The sequence below is a fragment of the Prunus mume genome, linkage group LG2 (genome assembly GCF_029339155.1).
Source record: "Prunus mume cultivar Tortuosa linkage group LG2, ASM2933915v1, whole genome shotgun sequence".
NCBI classification, from domain to species: domain Eukaryota; kingdom Viridiplantae; phylum Streptophyta; class Magnoliopsida; order Rosales; family Rosaceae; genus Prunus; species Prunus mume.
The window spans coordinates 2,321,209-2,333,411 of NC_142699.1; the positions used below are offsets into that span (position 1 = coordinate 2,321,209).

At 37.9% G+C, this 12,203-nt stretch overlaps 2 protein-coding genes across 2 annotated transcripts; both read right to left on the reverse strand.

The window, feature by feature from the left end:
* Positions 1–4,214: 4,214 nt before the first annotated feature.
* LOC103343761 (uncharacterized) lies at positions 4,215–8,228 on the reverse strand. The gene is given in 6 exon segments (XM_089046790.1): positions 4,215–4,421; positions 4,424–4,507; positions 4,510–4,865; positions 5,358–6,934; positions 7,841–8,033; positions 8,089–8,228. Coding segments are annotated over 6 exon segments (2,550 nt in total). The 3' UTR covers positions 4,215–4,221.
* Positions 8,229–8,308: 80 nt separating this feature from the next.
* Positions 8,309–9,834, reverse strand: LOC148919413 (uncharacterized). Its single transcript, XM_089046791.1, has 2 exons — positions 8,418–9,834; positions 8,309–8,358 (listed from the first exon to the last, which is right to left on the reverse strand). Exons 1-2 carry the CDS (start codon positions 9,550–9,552, stop codon positions 8,309–8,311), a joined length of 1,185 nt encoding a protein of 394 aa, XP_088902917.1. The 5' UTR covers positions 9,553–9,834.
* Between the last annotated feature and the right edge of the window lie 2,369 nt (positions 9,835–12,203).

Sequence of the window (12,203 nt, forward strand, 5' to 3'; positions counted from 1 at the left end):
ATTAAGATGGCCCAGCCTTTTATGCCAAGTCTGCAAACTGTGAGTCACACTTGCTCGGCCCAACTGAGTAGTAGGTGTTGGTAATTTTTAACAACAATATTTAAACCTTGCAAGTGCACAAATCAAATGATAGTATAGTAAGCAAGCAAAGGTCATTCCCACAGAGATTGTAATGTAGAGAGATGTTTATCAATGTCACGCTTGAAAACACAAGGACTTCCACACACACGCCAACACCAAGGGGGGTTTTGATTTGATTTTGTGAATAAAACAAAATAAGGAAAACAAAACAAAACAGAATTTAAATTAGAGTTTAAGAGAAATTGGTTTATAATCAATCAAGAACAATAGCTAGGACTCACTATCCACCTCTAACCAATCAATCAATTCATACACAACAATAGATAATCAATTTCTAGCAATCATATGATGACGACACTCACAACAAGATCATGGCATTTGACTCGAGTTGTATGATTCTCTCTTAAGTGCATGTAAAGTGTATGGCATTTACATCAATACGTGTATTCTTAATTGAAATCTAGTATGGCATTTACTCAAATTAACAATCAAGAATCCATTAAGATCAAAGAGAATATGAGTGTCACAAAAACCCTAAAACATGGCATTTGTTATTAGGAATTCAAGAATTGATTTCTCATAACTAGTTCTTAACCCAATTATTCGTTGCAAACAAGAACACATTCAATATGGCAATTGACCTATGTTCTACAACAATTTAATTCCAATACATGCTTCAAAGTTAGCTACTCAAAGAAACAAAATATCAGAATTCACATAACATAGAGAAACCGAAATCATCACGCTTGTAGAAACTGAAAATCCATTCAAACTTGTCTATAGAATTGAAATCATGTTTAGGGCTTCAAGATTAAGCCCTAACTAACAAGAAATTAGTTACTCATGCTCTTGGATGAACTCAAAAATAAATACATAAGAACTGAAACTTAAAAGAAGAAAGGAAAAGAAAGAACTCGTTGGCAGCTTTCTCCTCTTACACGGTTGATCCCTTTTTGACGTCAATCTGTATCCGGGGCCTTGGCTGGCCTTTTATATCACTTATATCAGAGTTCTAAAACCCTAAAATTGACTGACAAGTCGTCCAAGAAGTCTTGGTAAACAAGGAATCCAAATAGGAAAGTAAAAATCACAATTCCTAACTCCACAGGGAAATACAGCTCAGCCCAATTGTCACACGATTTGGGGATCTTCAGCCTTGCAGAAAAATCATTAAAAATATATTTTAGAAAGATAAATGTCTTATCTTTCCAACCATATATAGCACGTAACTTGGAAAATTCGGGAAGGCTTCCGTTTCTTCACATTCACGTAACATGTATGAAACTGTCTTGTCTGCACGTGGGCTAACTTTACTTGTAATACTGTACCAATTGGCTTTGTAGAAAATTCTAGAAAAATCACAGATTGAACTTCAAGATGTTAGCTTTCATCTCCAATTGGCCTTGCTCTAAAATTCCTCCGAAAAGTTGATTTTTCCTTAAAAACCTTCTAAGAGCGCAGAAAAGCTGAAAATCAGAAAAGTAAAGTAATAAGCCCTTTTTAAATCTAATTCTCCTACAAAACTTAAGTAAAAAGAGTACATAAATGAGTATATTTATGGACTTATCAAAATACCCACAACTTAGATTTTGCTAGTCCTCGAGCAAAACAAAACGGAAAATAAAAACAAAAAAAACAACGACTCAAAACAAACAAACAACTAAATTCCCAATATTGATCTCAGAGATAATCACCAACGGTTAACTCACTTCCAAGAAATAAGCAACATTAACTCAAGCATTATCAACGGGTTAACCAAACTTTAATTGGACAACTTAGAGTGTCGTGTGTGAAATAGCCAACATTAATATAACCACGACTTAAGCTTCACAAAAGTTAAATAACCAAATAAGAACAAGCTTTAACTTCAATTCTCACCAAGGATGTTCACTCCAATGAAAACACTCGAAATTTGACTAGGTAATGTCACTCATGTATGTGAGAAGAATCAAAGCAATAGGATGTACTCACATAATTGAAATAAAAGCACAAGACATGAATAAAAGATCTCATGGGAAGATATCGCATACTTGAAAATATTTAAACCATCCGACCATAGTCCTTCCACACCTAATCTCCACATGAGGAACCACACTTCTCCTTGGATCAAGTAGGACTTTCACTAAGGTTGAAATAGGGCTTAGGGTGATGGGTGAAACAAGAAAAAGATATGGATGAACAAACGAAGTCTAAGGGCTAAGTAAAGCTTTCCATGAAATTATAACATCTTGCACTTTAGCACACAATTTTATCTTGATACTGTCTGAAATATATATATTTTTTTTTTATTTTTTCACTTTTATTTTTTATTTTTTTATTTAACTCCATTAGCTTTCTAATCAACCCATGTAACAAGTGTTAGGCCAATAACTCCCAAGCTAGATAGCTTTAGGGTATTAAGTGTAAAACACTCCTCAGGCTTAAAAACTCGAGTTGAAAGGCTTCGGAATCATACTTTTTTTTTTTTGAAACAGTATCATATACACATGATTGAACATTTTGTGCAATTCTCCCTTAACCATGAAAGTGCTCTACAAAGCTCCTTAGAAGGGTGTAGGATAAATATACAAAAGGTTAAGGTGAGGAGAATTGGGTAAAGAATGATAAAGGCTTACATAGAAGGCACAAGGGGTTGACTAGGGATAAAATTGATATGGGTTAGCTAGAAAGGCTCAAACGAACGAAACAAGGCCTATATCACTTCCTAGGATCCATGTGGTTCATGAAATATGCCTCAAATAGATAATGAAAGTAGTTCTAGCAAAATATTTAAACATCCTCAAGTATTTGACCAAAACAAAGAATAATGAGATCACAACGACTTGTAGACGAGAAAATTATAGAATAGTATATAACACTCAAGAAAGAAAGGGATAGGCTCAAAAGCTCACATAATAAGGGTTGCATAAGTCTACACTAGCCTTATTTGGGAATTTAAATCATGTGAACTCCAATCGAAAATCATATTAATATGGCTATGTGCAAAAAGATTTACCAAGTCTAATCACAAGAATAAGGCTAACACAAAGATAATGTAAAGAATTATTGTCATGCTCACAACTTCTTGAAAGTAACTTGTAAATAAAATTCAATCTCATCATAGAATTGGGAAGTGACTACTACAAACAAATAAAAACAAGACTCAAAGTAAAAGAAAATATTTTTTGATTTTATGACATTTTTCTGATTTTTTTAAATATATTTTAAGGAGAGACAAAATTAGAAACAAGACAATACTCAATCACCCACAACTTAAAATAAACATTGTCCTCAATGTGTAAAATAAAGAAATAAATTAATGGATAATCAATTAAAGAGAGAGAGGGTTTGAGGACTTCCCGGGTTTTCTAGGTGTGCGGAGGGGCAAGAATTTGTTGAAGTGAGAGGAGATAAACAAGGCAACGAACTCACACACCCACAACTTGTGTCTTTGAATGCCAACGGACTAGTAATAGCTCCTAAAAGTCACGGAATGTGATGAAATTGGAACGAAATTGAGCTGGATATGTAATCATGAAAATCTGGAAATCTGACATTTAGCAACGAAAAATCTGATGAACACCGCGGCAAAAAACTCTTTAGTGACGAAAAATCTGATGAACACCGTCGCTAAAACCTCTTTGGTGACGAAAAATCTTCAAATTCTGGGCAGAACAGCAGCTGCTGTTTTTAGTGTTTTAGGACCTTTTTTGAGCTTCAAATCATCCTAAAACATAATGTAGGCCACTGGAGGCCCCCAAACCTGGTCCAAATCGTTAGAATAACCATTCTAAACATGTTGGTGGCATCGGATTGACCTGAAAAACAGCAAAAAATAAATTAGCAGAAATTCTAGTTTTGACCAAAATAAGAACATAAAAGCTATTTTTCTGTTTTCTGGTATCTAAACTCAGCCAATGACCAAAAAACTTACGGAACACATTTGAAATATGCTGCACACACCCTAGGGCTATAAAAATGTGAAAATTTTTCTTTGGAACACAAAATCCATTGTTTGATGACCCAAAACATAACAAAAACAAAAATTTGAAAATTTATGAGAAATCACACATAAACTAAAACAAAAGTTAAGAATGGTTGGGTTGCCTCCCAAGAAGCGCTAAGTTTAAAGTCTTCAGCCAGACGCGGTTCTTTAGATGATTAAACAATAGATGGGGGTGGTGCATCCACAAGCATGCTCTCTTTTCCAAGCTCAAAAGATTCATAGTATGGCTTCAAGCGATGTCCGTTCACTTTGAATATGTTTCCCATCTTGTCATTTTGAATCTCAACTGCACCATGAGGGAAAACATTAGTAACAACAAAAGGACCATACCATCTAGAACGTAACTTACCTGGAATAGCCGAAGGCGTGAATTGAAGAGCAAGACTTTCTGCCCTATTTCAAAGGTCTTCCTTTGAATGGCTTTGTCATGAAATGCCTTCGTCTTTCCTTGTAAATCCGTGCACTCTCATAAGCATCATTCCTCATCTCATCCAATTCATTCAATTGGAGTCGCCTTGCATCTCCAGCCTCTTTCATATCGAAATTGAATTTCTTGATTGCCCAAAATGCTCTATGTTCAAGCTCAACCGGAAGGTGACATGCTTTACCATAAACCAAACGAAAAGGAGACATACCAATGGGGGTTTTGTAAGCTGTCCTATATGCCCATAATGCTTCATTAAGTCTCAAACTCCAATCCTTTCTCGTAGGGCTCACGGTTTTCTCCAAGATTTGCTTGATTTCTCGGTTACTAATCTCCACTTGTCCACTTGTTTGGGGATGATAAGGTGTCGAGACCCTATGTGTAATTCCATACCGCTTTAAAAGTGCCTCAAATGACCTATTGCAAAAGTGAGTGCCTCCATCACTGATAATGGCTCTTGGTGTTCCAAACCTAGAAAAGATGTTTTCCTTCACAAAGCTCAAAACAACTTTTGAATCATTAGTCCGGGTAGGAATTGCTTCCACCCATTTAGAGACATAGTCAACAGCAAGGAGAATGTAAATAAAGCCATAAGAGGAAGGGAATGGTCCCATAAAATCAATACCCCACACATCAAATATTTCAACAATAAGAATAGGCGTTAAAGGCATTTGATTCCTAGAGCTGATGTTACCGGTTCTTTGACATCTATCACATGTGGAACAATAAGTATATGCATCTTTGAACAAGCTTGGCCAATAAAAACCACATTGCAATACTTTAAGGGCTGTTTTCTTAGGACCAAAATGTCCACCACATGCAGATGAATGACAAAAGGTAAGTATAGAATTAAATTCAGATTCGGACACGCACCTTCTAACAATCTGATCTGGACAATATTTCCATAAGTATGGATCATCCCAAACATAATACTTACTCGTTTTGACAAGCTTATCCTTTTGAGCTCGAGTGAGATCCTCCGGAATCAGTTTTGAAGCCTTGTAATTGATAATGTCAGCGTACCAAGGGTCCTTGGCTTCGAGGGTGAAGAGTTGCTCATCGGGGAAACTTTCACTTAGAGGAAGCATGTCCTCTTCTTCATTGGATCCTTGCACCAGCCTACTCAAATGGTCAGCCACCACGTTTTCACTCCCTTTCTTGTCTCTAATCACCAAATCGAATTCTTGAAGCAAGAGAGTCCACCTAATCAGTCTTGGCTTGGCGTCTTTCTTTTGGAAAAGGTACCTAAGCGCTGCATGATCAGAGAATACAATTACTTTAGTGCCAATAAGATATGATCTAAATTTCTCTAAAGCAAAAATAACAGCAAGCAACTCCTTTTCCGTAGTTGAGTAATTCAACTGAGCATCATTCAAAGTCCGGGAGGCATAATAGATGGCATGTGGTACGTTGTGCACTTTTTGTCCAAGTACAGCCCCCACTGCATAATCCGAGGCGTCACACATCAACTCAAAGGGAAAATTCCAATCTGGAGGTTGTATAACAGGGGCAGACGTTAAAAGCTCCTTAAGCTTGTTAAATGCAGCCAAGCACGCTTCATTAAACTCGAATTCCACATCTTTGCCAAGCAATCGACATAGGGGCCTTGATATTTTTGAAAAGTCCTTGATGAAACGCCTATAGAACCCTGCATGTCCTAGGAATGACCTAATCTCCTTCACAGTTGTTGGGGGCTGCAAGCTTTTCACAACATCGATTTTTGCCTTGTCCACTTCAATTCCCCTACAAGAGATAATGTGACCTAATACAATACCTTGTTGTACCATGAAGTGACACTTCTCCCAATTGAGCACTAAATTGCATTCCTGACACCTTTTCAACACTAGAGAGAGGTTGTGAAGACAAATATCAAAAGAATCACCAAAAACTGAAAAATCATCCATAAATACCTCTATTATCTCCTCCACCATATCAGAAAAAATTGACATCATGCAACGTTGAAAAGTGGCAGGTGCGTTACATAAACCAAAAGGCATACGCCTATAAGCAAACGTACCAAATGGACAAGTGAAGGTGGTCTTTTCTTGATCTTCCGGAGCTATGGCAATTTGATTGTATCCGGAGTATCCATCCAAGAAGCAATAATGACTATGACCTGCAAGACGCTCAAGCATTTGATCAATAAATGGTAACGGAAAGTGATCCTTACGTGTCGTGGTATTGAGCTTTCTATAATCTATGCATACTCTCCAACCCGTTTGAATTCTTTGAGGCACCAACTCATTGTCTTCATTCTTCACAACGGTAATTCCGGATTTCTTGGGAACAACTTGGACGGGACTCACCCACTTGCTATCCGAAATGGGGTATATAATTCCCACGTCCAAAAGCTTCAAAACTTCCTTCTTAACGACTTCTTTCATCACTGGATTCAGCCTCCTTTGGGCTTCCCTTGTGGTTTCGATTCTCCTTCCAAAAGGATCCTATGCATGCACTTTGTAGGGCTTATTCCTCTGATGTCGCAATGGTCCAACCTAGGGCAGTCTTGTACTCCCTTAGAACTCGAATTAGTTTGTCTTCTTCGGATGCACTCAAATTAGAAGCAATGATCACAGGCAGCGTCTTTTTGTCACCTAAATATGCATATTTCAAGTTCTCCGGAAGGGGTTTTAGCTCAACTTGTGGTGCCTTCACAATAGAGGGAACAAGCTTATTAGTAGATAATGGAAGAGACTCAAAAATAGAGTTAAACTTACCTCTTTGGGGAGGCAAGGCCTCAAGTATATTCACAGCTTCAAGTACGGCTATGTTCCCTTCTTTATTCACTGTTTCGGGGCTTTGGATGAGTGCCCTCTCCAATGGCGTCTCTCCTTGTGATGCACTAAATGTTTCTTGTACCATTTGTTCAAGTACATCTATGGAAAAACAAGCATGATCATCGTTAGGATATTTTAAAGCATCAAATACCTTAAACTCCACGGTTTCCTCATCGAATGCCATTGTGAGAGTGCCTTCATACACATCAATTTTTGTCCTTGCTGTTCTCATGAATGGACGTCCTAGAATCAATGGAAGGTCTTTTCCAGGAATAGGAACTTCCTCCATCTCGAGCACTAGAAAGTCACTGGAAAAATTACCTCATTCACCTTGACCAAAACGTCTTCCAGCACTCCCTTAGGATACTTGATTGATCGATCAGCCAATTGTATGCTCACGGAAGTCTTCTTAAGCTCACCTAAATTTAAAGATTCAAAAACAGAAAAAGGCATCAAATTAATTGAAGCACCTAAGTCTAATAAAGCATGTTCAAACCTTTGATTTCCAATGAGACAAGGTATAGTAAAACTCCCTGGATCCTTTAGTTTAGGAGGCAATTTACGCAATAGCACAGCTGAGACTTCTTCACTCAAGGCCACGGTTTCATGCTCCTTGAACTTTCTCTTATTTGTACAAAGGTCTTTGAGGAATTTTGCATAGCTTGGAATTTGTTGGATCGCATCAAGCAAGGGAATGTTCACTTGCACTTTTCGGAAAGTCTCTAGAATGTCCTTTGAAACTTGCTCCTTCTTTGAATTCAAAAACCTACGAGGAAAAGGAACTTTTGGAGTAATCGTCAATGATTCACAAGAGAACTTACCTTAGAGTTGTCACTTGGAACCGTAAGCTTGGAAAAGGGGGCAGCCACTGTTTTGGTTGAATTTCTCTCCTCCTTGTCAACATTTGCCACCTCTTTTCCACTTCGAAGAGTAATCGCCTTTGCTGTTTCATGGCCTCCATTAGGATTTGGAATGACTTGGCTTGGGAACTTTCCTGGCTCTCTTTGGCTCAAGGAGGCTGCAATTTGTCCAACTTGGTTTTCAAGGCTCTTGATTGCTGTAGACATTTGTGCCTGTGTTTGCCTTGTTTCCTGCATAAAACCTTGAGTGCTTAATGCCAAAGAATTAATTAACTCTTCTAAAGACTTACCTTGCCCATGAGGTGGTGGTGCATTTTGTTGAGGAACAAACTGATTTTGTTGAATTGGGGCTGTTTGCACATTTTGGTTGTTCTTCCATCCAAAGTTAGGGTGTTGCCGCCATCCCGGATTATAGGTGTTAGAAAAAGGATCGTTTCTTGGCTTTTGTTGCTGCATATAGTGTGCTTGAGCCATCTCTTCTCCATCACCATACAAACTTGGACAAGACTCCGTAGGATGTCCGGGATTAGCACACACGGCACACACTTGTGCTTGAGGGATTAATTGCTTAACAAGGTTAGTCAAATTAGCTATTTGAGGACCAATATCACTAGCACTTACCTCATAAACACCTGCTTTCTTTGGGGGAGCTCTCCGGTAATTAAATTGTTGAGAGTTTGCTGCAATGTTCTCAAACATCTCCTTAGCTTGAGTAGCACTCTTGTTCATCAAGCCTCCTCCACTAGTAGCATCAACCATCATCCTCTCCGAATCAAGTAATCCCTCATAAAAGTATTGCATAAGTAGCCAATCTTCAATTTGGTGATGAGGGCACGAAGCTAGGAGTCTTTGAAACCGATCCCAATACTCATGAAATGATTCTCCATCTAGTTGCTGCACTCCCATGATCTCCTTCCTAATATGGTTAGTCTTTTGAGCTGGAAAGAACTTTGCAAGGAACTTGGAAGCCAATGCTGTCCATGTGGTGATAGATGCACTAGGTAAAGAATAGAGCCACTCCTTGGCTCGTTCCTTGAGTGAGAATGGAAACAAACGCAATCTGATTGCCTCATCACTAATCCCTCCATTGTGCATAGTTGCGCACACAGCAAAGAAATCCTTGATATGTATGTGAGGATCATCCCCAACCTTGCCATAGAATTGTGGCAAAAGGTGAATGGTGCCACTCTTGATCTCAAAGGTGGTTGTAGTGGCTGGATATGCAATGCAAGACGGCTGGTCCAATGCTTTAGGAACCGTGAAATCCTTCAAAGGTCGGGTGAGGTTGTTAAGTTCCAACGCGTCTCCCATCTTGATTGGAAGTGTATCTTGCTTATTTTTATCTCGACGGAGATAACGAAGTGTGTTCTCTAGTTCAGGGTCGTATGGTATAAGCTCGTGACTCTGTGAACGACGACCCAGCATATACCTGAAAATTGAAAACAAAACTCAATTAGATTGACAATCCCCGGCAACGGCGCCAAAAACTTGTTGGTAATTTTTAACAACAATATTTAAACCTTGCAAGTGCACAAATCAAATGATAGTATAGTAAGCAAGCAAAGGTCATTCCCACAGAGATTGTAATGTAGAGAGATGTTTATCAATGTCACGCAACGAAAACACAAGGACTTCCACACACACGCCAACACCAAGGGGGGTTTTGATTTGATTTTGTGAATAAAACAAAATAAGGAAAACAAAACAAAACAGAATTTAAATTAGAGTTTAAGAGAAATTGGTTTATAATCAATCAAGAACAATAGCTAGGACTCACTATCCACCTCTAACCAATCAATCAATTCATACACAACAATAGATAATCAATTTCTAGCAATCATATGATGACGACACTCACAACAAGATCATGGCATTTGACTCGAGTTGTATGATTCTCTCTTAACTGCATGTAAAGTGTATGGCATTTACATCAATACGTGTATTCTTAACTGAAATCTAGTATGGCATTTACTCAAATTAACAATCAAGAATCCATTAAGATCAAAGAGAATATGAGTGTCACAAAAACCCTAAAACATGGCATTTGTTATTAGGAATTCAAGAATCGATTTCTCATAACTAGTTCTTAACCCAATTATTCGTTGCAAACAAGAACACATTCAATATGGCAATTGACCTATGTTCTACAACAATTTAATTCCAATACATGCTTCAAAGTTAGCTACTCAAAGAAACAAAATATCAGAATTCACATAACATAGAGAAACCGAAATCATCACGCTTGTAGAAACTGAAAATCCATTCAAACTTGTCTATAGAATTGAAATCATGTTTAGGGCTTCAAGATTAAGCCCTAACTAACAAGAAATTAGTTACTCATGCTCTTGGATGAACTCAAAAATAAATACATAAGAACTGAAACTTAAAAGAAGAAAGGAAAAGAAAGAACTCGTTGGCAGCTTTCTCCTCTTACACGGTTGATCCCTTTTTGACGTCAATCTGTATCCGGGGCCTTGGCTGGCCTTTTATATCACTTATATCAGAGTTCTAAAACCCTAAAATTGACTGACAAGTCGTCCAAGAAGTCTTGGTAAACAAGGAATCCAAATAGGAAAGTAAAAATCACAATTCCTAACTCCACAGGGAAATACAGCTCAGCCCAATTGTCACACGATTTGGGGATCTTCAGCCTTGCAGAAAAATCATTAAAAATATATTTTAGAAAGATAAATGTCTTATCTTTCCAACCATATATAGCACGTAACTTGGAAAATTCGGGAAGGCTTCCGTTTCTTCACATTCACGTAACATGTATGAAACTGTCTTGTCTGCACGTGGGCTAACTTTACTTGTAATACTGTACCAATTGGCTTTGTAGAAAATTCTAGAAAAATCACAGATTGAACTTCAAGATGTTAGCTTTCATCTCCAATTGGCCTTGCTCTAAAATTCCTCCGAAAAGTTGATTTTTCCTTAAAAACCTTCTAAGAGCGCAGAAAAGCTGAAAATCAGAAAAGTAAAGTAATAAGCCCTTTTTAAATCTAATTCTCCTACAAAACTTAAGTAAAAAGAGTACATAAATGAGTATATTTATGGACTTATCAGCAGGTACCATTGTGAGAGAGAAACACCTATTGATAGTCATTGGAACCTTAGCTATAGGATTTTGCAGTGACCAATCATCAAAAATTGTCACCATTCCCTTTCCAAATACTAAACAATACCCATGTTCCATCATCTGACCAACACTGAGCAAGTTCTCTTCTAAACCAGGCACCAACATCACTTCTTGAATGTGTTTTCTGCCTGTCTTGGTTTCTATCACAAGTGTGCCTTTTCCTACAACTTGAACTGTCTCTCCAGTCCCCATTTTCACCTTGGAAGTTACATCCCTTCGAATATCTATCAATAGCCTTTCATCTCCAGTCATGTGGTTACTGCAACCACTGTCCACATACCAAGAATTGTTCAATTTCACATCTGTCACGGCATTGCATGCATAAAACAATGTTCCAGTTACTTCAGCCTGATTGGCATAATTCACCTTCTGCACAGGTTGATTTTCATGGCAATTTCTAACCATGTGACCAAACTTTCCACATCCTCTGCATTTTGGTTTTCCTTCAAACCAGCACTTGCCATAGTGCAGTTTTTCACAGTGCTTGCAAGGTGTTTTAGTTCCATCATTTGATGCATTTGGTTTGGGATTAGAATTGGACTTGTTATTCCAATTCTTCCCATTTCCCTTCCAGTTCCTCTGAGACTTGTTACCTCCAGAAGAACTTCCATTCTTAGAGCTTTTACTCTCTATGTTCAGGCTAGTAAAAGCCTTTTCTGTGGAAATTTCAGTGTGCCTATCCAACCTGAGCTCAAAGTTCTTGAGAGACGCAACCACTTCTTGAATTTCAAGAGTGTCAAGATCCTTTGAGTGCTCAATCACAGAACATATAGAGTCATAAGATCTAGGCAAGCTAATAAGTAATTTCTGCACAACTCTTTCTCTAGGTAACTCTTCACCATAACTTTTCATTTGATTAATTAGATCAAATAGTTTAGCAACATAACTAGAGAATGACTCACTATCCTTCATACGAGTGTATTCAAACTCTCTACGT